The sequence below is a fragment of the Podarcis raffonei genome, chromosome 18, assembly GCF_027172205.1.
Source record: "Podarcis raffonei isolate rPodRaf1 chromosome 18, rPodRaf1.pri, whole genome shotgun sequence".
Taxonomy (NCBI): domain Eukaryota; kingdom Metazoa; phylum Chordata; class Lepidosauria; order Squamata; family Lacertidae; genus Podarcis; species Podarcis raffonei.
In genome coordinates, this window is record NC_070619.1 from 5,992,691 (window position 1) to 6,011,213 (window position 18,523).

Sequence of the window (18,523 nt, forward strand, 5' to 3'; positions counted from 1 at the left end):
GAAGGCCCTCTGCCTGGTTCCCTGCAACCTCACTTCTCACTGTGATGGAACCGCCAGAAGGCCCTCAGAGCTAGACCTCAGTGTCCGGGTTCAACGGTGGGGGTGGAGACGCTCCTTCAGGTATACTGAGCTGTTTAGGGCTTTCAAAGTCAGCGCCAACACTTTGAATTCTGCTCGGAAACGTACTGGGAGCCAATCTACAGTAGGTCTTTCAGGACCAGTGTTATATGGTCTCGCCGGCCGCTCCCAGAGATAAACCAACATAAATTGTCCAAAATAGAAGCAATCATGTCTGAATTGGCTCTCGCTGTCTCTAGCCTGTACTAGAATCATAGAATCCTAGAGTTGGAAGAGACCACAAGGGCCATCGAGTCCAACCCCCTGCCAAGCAGGAAACACCATCAGAGCACTCCTGACATATGGTTGTCAAGCCTCTGCTTAAAGACCTCCAAAGAAGGAGACTCCACCACACTCCTTGGCAGCAAATTCCTTTTTTTTTTTAATAATTTTTTTTTAATAAAATTTTTATTAGTTTTTCAACATATAAGACAATACAAACAACAAACACTGACAAACAAACATATAAACATGTATAATTTCATAAATTTTTTCATATACCCAATTTCAACGACTTCCCCATGCCTCCCTTTTCTGCATCCCTGTTTTAAACTTTTTTCAGCAAGCCCTGGTCTAAATTACTTATAAATTCCTTTCTATAACCCTTTTCTTTCCTCTTATCCAATCATATCTCTGCAAATCTGCTATACTTTACCCATGACATTTTAACACTCAGTAATTTTGCAAGAATTTTTAAGATATAATTTAAATTTCTTCCAGTCTTCCTCCACCGTCTCTTTCCCTTGGTCACGGATTCTGCTCGTCATCTCTGCTAGTCCCATATATTCAATCACCTTCGTCTGCCACTCTTCCAGTGTGGGTAGTTCTTGTATCTTCCAATACTTTGCTAGTAGAACCCTTGCTGCTGTTGTAGCATACATAAAAAACGTCCTATCTTTCTTTGACACCAATTGGCCCACCATGCCCAGGAGGAAAGCCTCTGGTTTTTTGTGAAAGGTACACTTAAGCACCTTCTTAATTTCATTATATATCGTTTCCCAGAAGACCTTAATCCTTGGGCACGTCCACCAAAGGTGATAGAAAGTACCTTCAGTTTCATTACATTTCCAGCATTTGTTATTGGGCAAATGATAAATTTTCTTGGCAGCAAATTCCACTGTCGAACAGCTCCTACTGTCAGGAAGTTCTTCCTAATGTTTAGGTGGAATCTTCTTTCTTGTAGTTTGGATCCATTGCTCCGTGTCTGCTTCTCTGGAGCAGCAGAAAACAACCTTTCTCCCTCCTCTATGTGACATCCTTTTATATATTTGAACATGGCTATAGAGAGGAAGAAAACCAGCTGTCTTTCTGATTGCATTCCCTGGGTAGCCAAGCCATTCCTTGAGAACACTTTACACCTCCTTATTTCAGCAGCCTTTTGTGAAAGAACATACTGTATATACATACTGGATATACATACTGTATATCCTTTTGTGAAAGAACATACTGTATATGGAGGCTCCTGCCATTACCTCTCCAGCCGGGAGAGGGCCGCGGGGCTATGGTGTCTTCGCTCCATAGGACGCACACACATTTCCCCTTCATTTTTGAAGGGGAAAAAGTGCGTCCTATAGAGCGAAAAATACGGTAAGTCATTTCTCTGCCAAACGTTCCATCATTTGGAACCCTGCGAACCGTTCGGGTTTCCTTATGTTTTAATTTTTTTTTATTAAATATTCTTTTTGTGCTTTAAAATGAAAAATTTCAAATACAGGGCAGGCAGGACTGGACCTTAATGTACTGTTTTCTACCACCCATCTTCAGCCTCTAGAACAGGACAGGTAGACGAATCCAAATAAACAATCATCACTAATAATAGCTGATCTATTGCTATTTTTTTTGGGGGGGGGCAGAAGAAAATCTTACACACACGCCCAGGCCCCATACATTCAAAGTACATGGATCCCCCAGGAAACTATCTTTTGTTTTGTTTAGTCGTGTCCGACTCTTTGTGACCCCCTGGACCAGAGCACGCCAGGCACTCCTGTCTTCCACTGCCTCCTGCAGTTTGGTCAGACTCATGCTGGTAGCTTCGAGAACACTGTCCCACCATCTCGTCCTCTGTCGTCCCTTCTCCTTGCGCCCTCCATCTTTCCCAACATCAGGGTCTTTTCCAGGGAGTCTTCTCTTCTCCTGAGGTGGCCAAAGTCTTGGAGCCTCAGCTTCAGGATCTGTCCTTCCACTGAGCACTCAGGGCTGATTTCCTTAAGAATGGAGAGGTTTGATCTTCTTGCAGTCCATGGGACTCTCAAGAGTCTCCTCCAACACCATAATTCAAAAGCATCCATTCTTTGGCGATCAGCCTTCTTGATGGTCCAGCTCTCACTTCCATACATCACTACTGGGAAAACCATGGCTTTAACTAGACGGACCTTTGTTGGCAAGGTGATATCTCTGCTTTTTAAGATGCTGTCCAGGTTTGTCATAGCTTTTCTCCCAAGAAGCAGGCGTCTTTTAATTTCGTGACTGCTGTCAGCATCTGCAGTGATCATGGAGCCCAATAAAGTAAAATCTCTCACTGCCTCCATATCTTCCCCTTCTATTTGCCAGGAGGTGATGGGACCAGTGGCCATGATCTTCGTTTTTTTGATGTTGAGCTTCAGACCACATTTTGCGCTCTCCTCTTTCACCCTCATTAAAAGGTTCTTTAATTCCTCCTCACTTTCTGCCATCAAGGTTGTGTCCTCTGCATATCTGAGGTTGTTGATATTTCTTCCGGCAATCTTAATTCCGGCTTGGGATTCAGAGCTTCAATTCCGATTGCAGAAAGGAGAAGAAACGTGCTTTCTATTTGCGCTCTTGGACGTGGGGAAAAAAGACTCGGCAGCAAAGGGTTAACCATCCTTTGCCCGCTGCAAAGATGGCCGCCGGGGCGTCAAGGAAAACACCAGGCGCCTGCGCAAACAACGCGAAGGACGCGGTTTGGTCCCCGCGGCTCGCCGTATCCGGGTTTTTCCCCCCTCCAAAGATGGCGGCGCCCAGGTCGGTCAGAGCTCGGCGGCTTTGGAACGGTCTGGCGACGGCCGCCGCCTTCCTCGTCATCCTCCCTCTTCTTCCCGCGGCGGAGGCCGGGGCCGAGGGGGACCAAAGCACGGCCGAGTTCGACGTGAGGCCCGGCGGAGCGGCCCACTCGTTCTCGAAGAGCCTGGTGAGAGCCGGACGGAGGTGGCGGCCGCTGGTTGGCTGAGGCGCGCCTGACCCGGGGGACGGGGCAGCGCTCTGATTGGCTGGGGCGAAGCCCCGGGCGGGGCCTCGCGGCGGGGATTGCGGGGAGGGCGGGGCGTGTCCCTTCGCGGCACCCGTAGTTAGGGGGAAACTTTGGTTCTGTTCTCTGCCTAGATGTGTGAGCGCTTCTCATTTCTGTTAATTAATCAATCAATCAATTAATTAATTTTTCCAAATAATATTTATTATTTTCAGTAGATAAACATAGTAAAGAAAGAAAAGATTAACAATAATAAAGACAAACAAAAAAGAAAAGAAAAAAGATACATACAACATATTACCACTTAATTAATTAAAATTAAGTACCATCCATCTTCATAAACAAAAAAATCAAATATCTTTAATACGGTCAATGACCAGCAACTTCATAAACATAATATTTGACTTCCTCGAATCTCTTCCATCCGAATTCCTTAGTAATTGTATGTAGCAGTTTCCAATATCAGTGATATTTGAAACACTAATTAATTAATTTTAAGCACAGTGTTACCAATTGTTTCGTTTTTATTGCATTTATTGATTGCAGTGATTTCATCTATTTTATTTATTTATTTATTTATATTCTTTTTTTAATACCGGCAGCAACCGCAAAAACACATACAACAAAAACCACAATAACACTAATAATGCAATTTAACAATTCAGATTTGAGTACTGATATACCTATAACTGCACCCTTTTAACAATATTTCCCCACCTCTCCTCCACCTACTTCCCAACACTTTCCGCCTTATCGCTTAAGTACTCCTTCCAGATTTCTTCATATTTATCCATTCTTAATTTGCGTCGATATGCAATTCGTTCGTATGTAACTAGTCTGTCCATATTGTCAACTTATTTATTTATTGCAGCAATTGCATTTTTTGCATTTACTTATTGCAGTAGTTGCATTCATTTATTGCACATACTTATTCATTTATTGAATGCATTCATTTATTTATTGCATTTATTTATTGCAGTGAATGCATTTATTCATTGCACGTATTTATTTATTGCAATACAGTGGTACCTCAGGTTACATACGCTTCAGGTTACATACGCTTCAGGTTACAGACTCAGCTAACCCAGAAATATTACCTCGGGTTAAGAACTTTGCTTCAGGATGAGAACAGAAATCGTGCTCTGGCGGCGCGGCAGCAGCAGGAGGCCCCATTAGCTAAAGTGGTGCTTCAGGTTAAGAACAGTTTCAGGTTAAGAATGGACCTCTGGAACGAATTAAGTACTTAACCTGAGGTACTACTGTAATTGCATTTGTCTCCCACCTTTCCTTCCATGGAGCTTCAAGGCGGTTCACGTGGTTCTCCTAACCCTCCTCATTTCATCCCCACAACAGCCTTGTGAGGTAGGGCTGGGCCGACAGAAGGCAGCGACTGCCCCCCCCGAAGTCACATCCAGAGAGCTCCATGGCTGAGTAGGGCATTTGAACCCTGGCTTCTGCCAGGCCCTAGTCCAACACTCTATAACCATTACCCCACACTGGCTCTGGGAGAGTTTTCATATTACAGTGGTACCTCGGGTTACATACACTTCAGATTACATACGCTTCAGGTTACAGACTCCGCTAACCGAGAAATAGTGCTTCAGGTTGAGAACTTTGCTTCAGGATGAGAACAGAAATCGTGCTCCGGTGGGGCGGCAGCAGCGGGAGGCCCCATTAGCTAAAGTGGTGCTTCAGGTTAAGAACAGATTCAGGACCTCCGGAACGAATTAAGTACTTAACCCGAGGTAAAGGTAAAGGTACCCCTGCCCATACGGGCCAGTCTTGACAGACTCTGGGGTTGTGCGCCCATCTCACTTAAGAGGCCGGGGGCCAGCGCTGTCCGAAGACACTTCCGGGTCACGTGGCCAGCGTGACATCACTGCTCTGGCGAGCCAGCGCAGCACACGGAAATGCCGTTTACCTTCCCGCCAGTAAGCGGTCCCTATTTATCTACTTGCACCCGGGGGTGCTTTCAAACTGCTAGGTTGGCAGGCGCTGGGACCAAGCAATGGGAGCGCACCCCACCACGGGGATTCGAACTGCCGACCTTTCGATCGGCAATATATTCATTATATTTTATATTCACACTTCAGTGTTCGTTTTCTCGCCTCCTCTCTTGATAACCTGTTAACCAGCGCTGTCCCATGGAAGAAAGTGCTGAGTGTTTTAAAGCCCTTGTTTCTGTTTCTTTCTTTCCTTCAGGGAGACTACACCTGCACCTTCACCTATGCTGCTCAAGGTGGGACCAACGAAGTGAGTTGTGTTAATCCTAAGGCCAATTTGACTTAGCTTTCCCCCCAGCTACTGCCCTTAATTCTGAATCTGGAGCGACACTCTTCAATTCTGTAAGGTGGAACACTTAACATTTCTCCTAAACTGTTACATTTGGTGTGAGGCATCGCTGCCATAGGCATTGTGAGGTGGGGTAGAGGGGGAGAAAATTTTTTTCCTCCCCACCCGCAGTGTATGTGTGGGGTTTTATGTCGGCATCACATAAATAGGTTCTTCATCTGTTCATTTAATAGTCTTCATCGCTGGTGAGAGAGATTGGGGTACCCAGAGCATGGTTGGGGGGCGGGCCAGTGTGGAGGACTCCCTGGTCCTGAATGGAGTAACTGTGCCCCTGAAGGACCAGGTGCGCAGCCTGGGAGTCATTTTGGACTCACAGCTGTCCATGGAGGTGCAGGTCAATTCTGTATCCAGGGCAGCTGTCTACCGGCTCCACCTGGCACGCAGGATGAGACCCTCCCTGCCTTGGACTGTGGCCAGAGTGGTGCATGTTCTGGTTATCTCCTGCTTGGACTACTGCACTGCGCTCTATGTGGGGCTACCTTTGAAGGTGACCGGGAAACTACAATTGATCCAGAATGCGGCAGCTAGACTGGTGACTGGGGGCGGCCGCTGAGACCACATAACACCGGTCTTGAAAGACCTACATTGGCTCCCAGTACGTTTCTGAGCACAATTCAAAGTGTTGGTGTTGCCCTTAAAGCCCTAAACGGCCTCGGCCCAGTATATCTGAAGGAGCGTCTCCACAGCCATCATTGCACCCGGACACTGAGGTCCAGCGCCGAGGGCCTTCTGGTGGTTCCCTCATTGCGAGAAGCAAAGCTACAGCGAACCAGGCAGAGGGCCTTCTCAGTAGTGGCGCCTGCCCTGTGGAACGCCCTCCCAGCAGATGTCAAAGAGATAAGAAACTACCTGACATTCAGAAGACATCTGAAGGCAGTCCTGTTCAGGGAAGTTTTTAATGTGTGACATCTTAGTGTATTTTTGGTCTTTGTGGAAGCTGCCCAGAGTGGCTGGGGAAACCCAGCCAGATGGGCGGGGTACAAATAATAAATCATCATCACCATCACCATCATTATTAGTTGATTTTGGTAGATTGCCATGAGTTTTATTTGTGTGTGAGAGGGGGTGGGAGGTTGTTGGGTCAAATTAACCATATTGATTTGTATCAATAAACCCCAGTTGTGGGGTTTACGTTGTTGTCTTGTTGGACTGTGTATGTAATAAAAGGGAGCCACAATGGGGTGGAGACATTCTCTTTTGTTTGTCTCCTGCTGAATTCAATTTGTTGGTTAGCTTTCCTAGTAGCGGCTGCAGTTTGCTCTCGGCTAAGGTTTATCTGATCGGCAGATCTTGCCTATCTGATAGGCGAGTGCGTGCCTAAATTCTGAGATTGACTTTTATTCCTTTTCCCTTTCAAGAAATGGCAAATGAGCCTTGGGGTCAGTGAAGATAACCTGCTGTTTTCCTGTTCCATCTGGAGGTGAGTACAGTTTTCTGCCCTTTATAAAAGTACAGATCTTTCTCTTTGCAGCTTATACATATGTGATTTTCCATATCCTTGCTCCCTGAGTTTGAGGGAGTTGCAGCTCTCGAAGGCACCTTCCTGGTTCTGAAAGGGTTAATCCAGAGGGCTGTTCTCCTCTGCCCTGGCCACAGTCCCGGATGGGAGAGGAGAGATAGCTACATTATTAGCCAACATGCAGTGTGTGGCGGGTTCTAAATCACACAAATAGCCTCTGCGACTACAGCGGGCTCCCTGCCGTGCATGTTCAGTGTGGGGAGGGCTGTGAAGCCAGAGCCTGTTGGGTGCGCAGCAAAGTTGACGAGGCCAACAAGCACGTTCCTGCTGTTCCCCTCCCCTAGTTTAAGCACCTGAACATCTCCTAATAATCACCCAGCCTGGCATCTTTGTGGAGAGAATCAGAACTTACAGGGTTAAGAAGTTCTGAGTGACGTCTCACATTCTGAGGCGTGGTTTAGAATACTGAGGGGAGTGTTTTACTGTGTCTCTCTCAGTGTGTGTTTTGCTCCGTTGCGAGAAAGGAGCAAGATGTGTGCTTTGTCACCAGGAGAGTTATGATGTTTGTTTTGCTACGAGAATAAAGACTTAAACTAAGATAAGGGAGACACCGTGCGTTAAGCCTGATTTACTACGCACACACGGCAACTGTTCCTGTTTCTACGCTGTGTTTACACTCTGCTGAAACTGAGAGGACCCCCGGTAGCAGAGCATCGCGCAGAGGAAGCGTGTGGACCCCCGGGGGCTGGTAAAGCTACAAATAAATCATTCCATAATCTTTGCATAAGTAAAGGACCCCTGGACGGTTAAGTCCAGTCAAAGGCAACTGTGGGGTTGCAGCGCTCATCTAGCTTTCAGGCCGAGGGAGCCGGCGTTTGTCCGCAGACAGCTTTCTGGGTCATGTGGCCAGCAGGACTCAACTGCTTCTGGCGCAACGCGACACTGTGACGGAAACCAGAGTGCACGGAAATGCTGTTTACCTTCCCCCTGCAGTGGTGCCTATTTACCTACTTGCTCCGGTGTGCTTTCGAACTGCTGGGTTGGCAGGAGCTGGGACAGAGCAACGGGAGCTCACCCCATCGTGGGGATTCGAACCTCCGACCTTCTGACCAGCAAGCCCAAGAGGCTCGGTGGTTTAGACCAGTGCTACCCAACCTTTTTATCGCCGCGGACCGGTAAATGTTTGATAATTTTTCTGTGGCCCGCTTCCTCCTCGGCCAATGGCGTGAGGTTTGCCTTTCGGCCAATCAGGAAGCGAGAGGACCGCTCCCTGATTGGCCAGGAGGAGCATCAGTGTAACAATAGCGAACTTTCATTCGCTATTGTCACACAGTGGGCGGGCTTGGGAGGGCGCAATGCTCTGCGCCTCGGCCACCCGCCACAGTGAAATGATTTGAAGTTCCTCGGGTGGCCCGGTGCCGATTGATCCACGGACCGGCACCGGTCCGCAGCCCGGGGGTTGGGGAACACTGGTTTAGACCACAGCACCACCCGCGTCCCTACATATAACCCGCATACAACCTCTGCTGTGGCTTTACATTTTATCCTTTCCTTTCACGTCCAAGGCCCCAAGGGAAGTCTTACCTCTTCTTCACCCAGTTTAAAGGCGAGGTCAAAGGAGCGAAGATCGAGTATGGCATGGCCTACGTAAGTCTTTTCTGTTTCTAGGGTGCGGTGGGGGGCTGGCCTAAGGTCTCCTGTTGGATCCTTGGCATCTCCACGTAGAAACGGCCCTGTCTAAATTTCATTGTGTTTATTTATAGCAGTGTTTGTATGCTACTGCATCATAAAAAAAAAATACAAATAAAAACATATCAGAAGTCTTTACAGCAATAAAACCACACAATAGAAACCATAACAATATTAAAAACAGGCACCAATTGTTCTTAGTTATTGAATACAGTTATTCAATTGTATTCTCTTTTAATTAATTCATTTAACATAATTATTACAAAATATAAGCAAAATATTGCAAATACATACATAAAGGTAAAGGCAGAGGGACCCCTGACTATTAGGTCCAGTCGAGAGTTCACAAGGAGATGTTAAATACTATCTATCATTGCCATCCTTCCTTTCCTGTTTATGACCTCGGGGATTTGCTAAATGCATTCCGCATTCCTCCTTGATTCCTGTTTTATTTACCTGGACATGTAAAGGTAAAGGTAAAGTGACCCCTGACCATTAGGTCCAGTCGTGACTGACTCTGGGGTTGTGGCGCTCATCTCGCTTTATTGGCCGAGGGAGCCGGCGTACAGCTTCCGGGTCATGTGGCCAGCAGGACTAAGCCGCTTCTGGTGAACCAGAGCAGCGCACGGAAACGCCGTTTACCTTCCCGCCGGAGCGGTACTTATTTATCTACTTGCATTTTGATGTGCTTTCGAACTGCTAGGTTGGCAGGAGCAGGGACTGAGCAACGGGAGCTCACCCTGTTGCGGGATTCAAACCGCCGACCTTTTGACTGGCAAGCCCTAGGCTCTGTGGTTTAACCCACAGCGCCACCCGCGTCCCTAAATACATACATACATACATACATTCATATATATATATTTCAGATGAGCATACACATATATCTAAAAAGAACAAAAGAGAAAAAAGAAGAAAAGAAAAAAGAAAAAAAGAAGAAGACAAGGTGGAAGAATTTCTTCCAAATTTATTCTACAAATATCTCAATATGAAAATAATTGTATTCTTAATGGCCTTCATAGGTCTGATAGGCTAGAAAAGGTATCATCAGGTATTTGAAAGTTGGCACAGGAGGTACCTGCTGAATCTCTTTTGGCAGGGAGTTCCACAGGATTGGGGCGATTCTTGCTATTATCAAATGAGCCTCCCCCACCACTGTAGTGATCGTGTTGGGATATCAAGGTTTGGGCAGTCCCTGGACCTAAGTTGTGCAGGGCTTAGTAGATTAGCCCTGAATGGGGTAACTGTGCCCCTGAAGGACCAGGAGCTCAGCCTGGGAGTCATTTTGGACTCACAGCTGTCCAAAATTGCAGGTCAATTCTGCGTCCAGGGCAGCTGCCTACCATCTGGTACAGCAGCTGAGACCCTCCCTGCCCGCAGACCGTCTTGCTAGAGTGGTGCATGCTCTGGTTATCTCCCGCTTGGACTACTGCCATGCGCTTTACGTGGGGCTACCTTTGAAGGTGACCCGGAAACTGCAACTAATCCAGAATGCGGCAGCTAGACTGGTGACCGGAAGCGGACCATATAACATCAGTCCTGAAAGGCCTACATTGGCTCCCAGTACGTTTCCGGGCACAAATCAAAGTGTTGGCGCTGACCTTTAAAGCCCTAAACGGCCTCGGCCCAGTATACCTGAAGGAGCGTCTCCACCCCCATCATTCTGCCCGGACGCTGAGGTCCAGCTCCGAGGGCCTTCTGGCGGTTCCCTCATTGTGAGAAGCCAAGTTACAGGGAACCAGGCAGAGGGCCTTCTCGGTAGTGGCATCTTCCCTGTGGAACACCCTCCCATCAGATGTCAAGGAAATAAACAACTACCTGACTTTTAGAAGACATCTTAAGGCAGCCCTGTTTAGGGAAGCTTTTAATGTTTGATGTTTTATCGTGCTTTTAATATTCTGTTGGGAACTGCCCAGGGTGGCTTTGGAAACCCAAATGGGCGGGCTATAAATAATAAATTATTATTATTATTATTATTATTATTATTATTATTATTATTATTATTAATACAACAGAATTGAACCTGGCTCGGAAGTAAGGGAATAGCCACTTTAGGCCACTGAGAAAAGCAACTAACAAATAAGTAAGCAAAGACCTTCAGGTCCTTCTGCCAGTCACTGTAGACCAGGTGTGGGGAAACTTTGTTCTGCTGAACGTTGCTTGGCTACAGCCCCACTGGCCAAGCCTTGCTGGGGATGATAAGAATTGGAGTTTGAAAAAACCTGGCAGTCCAAAGCGTTCCTTCCCCACACTTGGTCTTGATGGCATTGGGCTTGGATAGACCCAGCGGCCTGAATCAGTGGAAGGCAGATTCCTGTGTTCCTGTGACGACTAGTTTGAGCAGCAGGCGGGAGAGAAATTTTTGGACATGCCTGTGTGAGTACCTTCTGTCTTGTTGCAGTCCACGGCTGCGGTTGGAGGGCAGAGTGACGTTCCCTTAAAGGAGGAGGAATTCCAGGTGACCGAAACAGCAGGTGAGTAGCAGCGGGAGGGGCTGATGACACTGCTTCGGGGGTACAGAGGACTGCTTGGGGCGGACAAAGCCTCCAGAGCGTTCGTGGCAGGAGCTCAGCACCACATGTGGTAGAAGATACCTTCCCTTTCCTTACATTTCCAACACTCATTGGTTCTTGTGTTGCACATTTTAGCTAGTTTAAAGGTAAAGGTAAAGGGACCCCTGACCATTAGGTCCAGTCGTGGCCGACGTTGCGGTGCTCATCTCACTTTACTGGCCGAGGGACCTGGCGTACAGCTTCCGGGTCATGTGGCCAGCAGGACTAAGCCGCTTCTGGCGAACCAGAGCAGCACATGGAAATAATGTTTACCTTCCTGCCAGAGTGGTACCTATTTATCTACTTGCACTTTGACGTGCTTTCGAACTGCTAGGTTGGCAGGAGCTGGGACTGAGCAATGGAGCTCACCCCGTCGCGGGGATTCGAACCGCCGACCTTCTGATCGGCAAGTCCTAGGCTCTGTGGTTTAACCCACAGCGCCACCCGTGTCCCTTTTTAGCCGGTTTAGCTGGTGTTAAATACCATCTGTACATCATTTTCACAACATTTTCTTTAAGGGCACTGCATGCAGTAAAATCGATACCTTCCTTCCGTAACCATTCCCAGGATTCTAACTGAATATTATATCCAAAATCTTTAGTCCATTGTCTCATCACCTGATTCAAAGCTCGCTAGGTGGTTTTGGGGTTGCATCTTAAACTGCTTCCCTAGAGTGGAGTAAGGATTTTTAAATATATATTTTTAGAGTCAGACTGCATATCACCATGAGCTCACTGGAGCAAAGTGGGATATCAATGCAATCTATCTATCTATCTATCTATCTATCAATCAATCAAGCTTCCATGTTTGGTGGCAGTGTACCAGTTGCAAGGGATGTGCCGGAGAAGGCTGTTGCTTCTGACCTTTCGCTTGTATGGAGAACAGGAGCTTAACCGTCACATCTGTGGCTCCTAAGCAGTGGTCGGTTTTCTGAAGCTTGTTCTGTAGCTCAGATAACGTACGCTGGCTCTGTCCTCTTGTGGGCAAATTGCTTACTGGAACTGTGTTGTTGTTTAGTCGTTTAGTCGTGCCCGACTCTTTGTGACTCCATGGACCAGAGCACGCCAGGCCCCCCTGTCTTCCACTGCCTCCTGCAGTTTGGTCAGACTCATGCTGGCTGCTTCGAGAACACTGTCCCACCATCTCGTCCTCTGTCGTCCCCTTCTCCTTGTGCCCTCCATCTTTCCCAACATCAGGGTCTTTTCCAGGGAGTCTTCTCTTCTCATGAGGTGGCCAAAGTATTGGAGCCTCAGCTTCATGATCTACCCTTCCAGTGAGCACTCAGGGCTGATTTCCTTCAGAACGGAGAGGTTTGATCTTCTTGCAGTCCATGGGACTCTCAAGAGACTAGTAAAGGTAAAGGGACCCCTGACCATTAGGTCCAGTCGTGGCCGACTCTGGGGTTGCGGCGCTCATCTTGCTTTATTGGCCAAGGGAGCCGGTGTACAGTTTCCGGGTCATGTGGCCAGCATGACTAAGCCGCTTCTGGTGAACCAGAGCAGTGCACGGAAACGCTGTTTACCTTCCCGCCGGAGTGGTACCTACTGATCTACTTGCACTTTGACGTGCTTTCGAACTGCTAGGTTGGCAGGAGCAGGGACCGAGCAACGGGAGCTCACCCCGTCGCGGGGATTCGAACTGCCGACCTTCTGATCGGCAAGCCCTAGGCTCTGTGATTTAACCCACAGCGCCACCCGCGTCCCTCTCAAGAGACTGCTTGTGGGCAAATTGGTTACCTGTGCCCCTTTGGTCTGAGAACAAATCGTGTCTCCACAGCGCCACCTGCGTGATCCTACACGACAGATGGCCATCCAACCTCTGTTTAAAAAGGAGAGACTGTTCCGCTGTTGAGCAGCTGTGATCCTGCCTTTCCTTGTGTTTTCTGCCCTTCTGTTCACCCTGCTGTCGTCTTCTCCCCTTTGCAGTGTTTCACAAGGAAGGCAAATTCCGCTCAGAACTGTCCAAGCTGCTGATCGTCGCCAAAACGGCCCACGACGAGCTGTGAATCGCCGAGTTCCCTTGCCTGTTAGAAGGTGCTCTGCTTTGCCGGGGACACTGCAAGCGGATCTTCTGGCTGACTCTTGCAGAGGTGGGGACCTCTCTCCTGTGCTACCCTGGAGTAGGAATTGGGGAAGCATTTGCAAAACTGCACAGTGCTTCGGCACCACAAACCCTGAAAGCTCCTCTTGAGATGTTTCTGGTGTTCTGCTTTGGAATACGAATTGTCACCGGCGGTGCAGGGAATAAATGTGGGGCGCCGTTTATCATCCTAGCAATCTTCGTTTCCAGTCTGATGGTGCAGCACCCAATCTGGGAGAGACCAGCGGCAGCTGTCACAGAGAGACTGCGTCTGAAAACCGTCGCAGAAGTTTCGATTCCTCTGATCATTTTTCATCCAAAAAGGACCAAATAAATACACCGGCGCATTCCCTCCCCACCTTGTCTTCCCCCTCCGTAAGCCAGCTTAATAACCACAACGGAATCCCACCTTCTCTCTTCCTTGGTGAAAAAGGGCAATAGTTCGAATAAATCAGAATATATATATCTCTCTCAGTTTGCCTCTGTTCGTCTCTTTGCTGCTGCTGCTGCTGCGTCCATTTCCTGGGCGCTTTAATTGGTGTGCAAGTCTCGTCTGTCTTGCTCTCAAGAGCAGGGGTCAGCAAACTTTTTCAGCAGGGGGCCGGTCCACTGTACCTCAGACCTTGTGGGGGGACCGGTCTAAATTTTGAAAAATATATATGAATGAATTCCTATGTCCCACAAATGACACAGAGATGCATTTTAAATAAAAGGACACATTCTACTCATGTAAAAACACGCTGATTCCCTGACCGTCCACGGGCCGGATTTAGAAGGCGATTGGGCCGGATCCAGCCCCTGGGCCTTAGTTTGCCTACCCATGCTGAAGAGCATTGAAAAGAGGAATGTACTGTTATTTTTAGTTTTCTTGAAGGAACAATGCAACTCAAAACACCATAAAAAACAACCAAACCCCTGGTGCAAGGTCAAAATAAACTTGTAAGGTTATGTTGTAGAATGACATGGAACGATGAATGGTGACTCTACCACATAAATACATTCCCACCCACAGCTTCAGAAAAATTTAAAAGCAAAAGCCAGAGTCGCCCCCTCATTTCTATAACCACTATGTATTTTAAAGGAAAAAAATCTCAAGGTGATTTGCAGCATGTTGAAACATCCCCAAAACCCAGAACAAAACATTACTGAAGAAAATCACATGCAAAGTATACATTCAAAGCAACATATAGTGAGGGGGGGGAAAAAAGTATTTGATCCCCTGCTAAGTTTGCCCCCGACAAAGAAATGACCAGTCCATAATGGTAGGTTTATTGTAGCTGTGAGAGGCAGAATAACAACAGGAAAACTTCCAGAAACCCAGAAGACATGCGCCACCAATTCACAACTGCCATCTCTATAGGGACATAAGCGTTTTTCGTGTGGATTCTGTTGGAATTGTCCCTCAAGTCCAGCCGAGGGCAGTACATTCAATCTTGCAAGAGTAAAAGCGCATCTATGTTCTAGAATTGCTAGGTTATGCAGATAGGGCGCCAGAGAGCCGAAATGGGAAGGTGGAAAATAGTCATACCACGGGCAAAATTTCCTTATTGTGGCCAAGTTGTTTTGACGCTCGATATCATTTAGGTAAAGGTAAAGGTACCCCTGACCATTAGGTCCAGTCATGGCTGACTCTGGGGTTTCTGCTCTCATCTCACTTTACTGGCCAAGGGAGCCGGCGTACAGCTTCCGGGTCATGTGGCCAGCATGACTGAGCCGCTTCTGGCGAACCAGAGCAGCGCACAGAAACGCCGTTTACCTTCCCGCCGGAGCGGTACCTATTTATCTACTTGCACTTTGACGTGCTTTCGAACTGCTAGGTGGGCAGGAGCAGGGACTGAGCAACGGGAGCTCACTCCGTCATGGCGGGGATTCGAACCGCTGACCTTCTGATTGGCAAGTCCTAGGCTCTGTGGTTTAACCCACAGCGCCACCCGCGATATCATTTAGGCGCTGACAAATTGGACTGTTTGCTTTACTAAAACCCAAAGTGAGTCGCTGTTGCGGTGATAAACCACAGGAGAGAAGTTTTTGATAGGTTAGTCCAGGCGCTCGTGTGACAATCTTGCAGCACTAGACATATTCGACTTGGGGGATTTGAGTTTAGGCGAAGCCAATAGTTAAGTGTCCTAATCCAGATCCGTAATTCTACCGGGGGAAGATTAGCCTCTTGGACAGATAGAAAAATAGAATTGTAGAGTTGGCAGGAACCTTGACGGTCATCTAGTCCAACCCCTTGCAGTGCAGGAATATGCAACTCGAACCTGCAACCTTGGCATTACCAGCAACCACACTCTTTAACCAGCGGAGCGAGCTTTGGTCTGACTGGGTAGGGAATCTTCCTGTGTTTCGCCGCGAGCAGCCGTCCTTCCTCTGAGGACAGCTTTCCTTGGCATGTAATTAACGAGGCTCTCAGCAGGTTGCTGACTAACGAGTGGAAAGGGATTGCTGCTGCATCTCTGGCCTCCTTCTTTCGCAGCATCAATCACCTGTCGTTCTGCGGCGCTTCCGTGCAGCTGCCGACGTTCCAGCTGCTCAGCGTTCGCCGGCAGCTGGTGGGGTTGGCAAGGAAGATGCTCCAAGATTCTGGGAGATTAGCAATCTCTGAATTGACTTGCTTCATTTTTAGAAGGAAGACCTCCTGGGCTTAAAGGGTCGGCTTTAGTCCAGGAATATCTTCCCAATAGGGCCGGCTCACACATAAGGCAAGGTGAGGCGACTGCCTCAGGTGGCAAGGTTCACAGAGGCAGCAGATCCCAATGTAAATCTTTATTCATTAATATTATTACAGTGGTAAAAAGGTAAAGGGATCCCAGACTGTTAGGTCCAGTTGTGGCCGACTCTGGGGTTGCGGTGCTCATCTCACTTTATTGGCCAAGGGAGCCGGCGTACAGCTTCCGGGTCATGTGGCCAGCAGGACTAAGCCGCTTCTGGCAAACCAGAGCAGCGCATGGAAACACTGTTTACCTTCCCGCTGGAGTGGTACCTATTTATCTACTTGCTTTTGAACTGCTAGGTTGGCAGGAGCAGGGACCGAGCAACGGGAGCTCACCCCGTCATTGCGGGGATTCGAACTGCCGACCTTCTGATCGGGAAGTCCTATGCTCTGTGGTTTAATCCACAGTGCCACCCGCGTCCCTTTCATTACAGTGGTACCTCGGGTTAAGTACTTAATTTGTTCCGGAGGTCCGTTCTTAACCTGAAACTGTTCTTAACCTGAAGCACCACTTTAGCTAATGGGGCCTCCTGCTGCCGCCGTGCCGCCAGAGCACGATTTCTGTTCTCATCCTGAAGCAAAGTTCTTAACCTGAAGCACTATTTCTGGGTTAGCGGAGTCTGTAACCTGAAGCGTCTGTAACCCGAGGTACCACTGTATTATTATTATTAATAATAATTTGGTTTTTCAAATTACAGTTTTACAATCTCTTGAGAGTCCCATGGACTGCAAGAAGATCAAACCTCTCCATTCTGAAGGAAATCAGCCCTAAGTTGTCACTGGAAGGACAGATCGTGAAGCTGAGGCTCCAATACTTTGGCCACCTCATGAGAAGACTCCCTGGAAAAGACCCTGATGTTGGGAAAGATGGAGGGCTTTCCCAAAGCAGGGGGCCGGTCCACCTTGTGGGGGGCTGGACTATATTTTTTAAAAAAATAATAATGTGCAAATTCCTATGACCCACAAATACCCAAATATGCATTTTAAATAGAAGCACACTTTCTACTCATGTAAAAACACGCTGATTCCAGGACCATCTGCGGGCCGGATTGAGAAGGCGATTGGGTCGGATCCGGCCCCTGGGCCTTAGTTTGCCCACGTATGTGCTTCACTGAAGTATGAAATATACTCTAGAAGACGATGAAAACACCAAAAGACACACAGCAGAATGTAGACGGTTTAATTTATTTCCCCCGGCGCTTATGATCTTTAAGCTTAAAGGCTCAAAGAGTCTAAAGAGTAGAAAGCAAAACAAAACTCAACAACACATGTAAAAGAATAAACTTGAAGATGACCTCGAAATCGTTCCAGATTATACCCCAAAATGAACTTAATTCACATTCTGTTCACCTAGAAATTCTGGGAACTGCTTCCAGGTGTAGCTCAGAGATTTCTGAACTAAGTCAGTGAACATTGCCAAACCAGCACAGTGCTAGGTTTCCTTTTCTCTGAATGCAATGCTGTGACCTTCAGACGCCTTTAAAAAGGGTCGGCCAAATTCATGGAGAAGGAATGAGGGCCAAGGAACGAGATTGTGAACTGGCCAAAGGTACAGTGGTCCTTTGCTTTGCAAGTGTTTTGGATTACAACTACGTCAGACCCAGAAGTGCGTGTCCCTTTTTTTGGATTACAACCCATTTTTTGGGAGGCCCCATTGCCGAAAGAGCGCCTTGGGTTACAACCTGTTTTGGTTTACAACCAGAACTCCGGAACAGAATATTGTTGTAAACCAGGGTACCACTGTATCTGAGTAAGTGCTACCAAACTGCAGGGCTGAATAAATCTCCCCTCCATAGCTGTCAACTTAAAAGATTTGAAAATAAGGGACCAGCAGCCTTGAAAATAAGGGACCAGCAGCCAAAATAAGGGATTTTAGTCAACCAGCTCCTTTCCTTTCCCCCATGTCGGACGTGTACGGTACTGTGATACGACAACGGAAACAGGCGAGAGGAATGGTCATGAAAAGTAAAAATCTTCTCGGCCAGGTTGTCTTCAGGATCGTTACCAGGTCCCGGCGAGAGGTGACAATGCCCCAGAGAAAAACAGCGCAACAGGTAATCTAAAAGGATCCCCCTCCCGCTAGATCAGGCGCGTCCAAATCCCAAGAGACCTGTTGCACATGCCTGCAGTGGCGGAGCTTCGTGCTGCAGCACAGGGGGTGGGCTGGCGCGCGTCCTGGGGGCGGGGCATCCAGCACGGGGGGGGGGGCAGCCGTGATTGCACCCTGCCGGGATCGCGTGCCGGGGGCTGGGTGCTCCCCCAACCCTCCTCTTCCTCCACCAGTGCATGCCTGCCCTAGATCTTGCGCCGAGCAAGACCCTGCATATCTAGCTGTGCATGCTAAAGTCGTAAGGGATGCC

At 47.9% G+C, this 18,523-nt stretch overlaps 1 protein-coding gene across 1 annotated transcript; it reads left to right on the forward strand.

The window, feature by feature from the left end:
• Positions 1-3,058: 3,058 nt before the first annotated feature.
• Positions 3,059-13,918, forward strand: MYDGF (myeloid derived growth factor). Its single transcript, XM_053372657.1, has 6 exons — positions 3,059-3,265; positions 5,525-5,575; positions 7,033-7,094; positions 8,699-8,780; positions 11,221-11,293; positions 13,297-13,918. Exons 1-6 carry the CDS (start codon positions 3,086-3,088, stop codon positions 13,374-13,376), a joined length of 528 nt encoding a protein of 175 aa, XP_053228632.1. The 5' UTR covers positions 3,059-3,085; the 3' UTR covers positions 13,377-13,918.
• Positions 13,919-18,523: the final 4,605 nt, after the last annotated feature.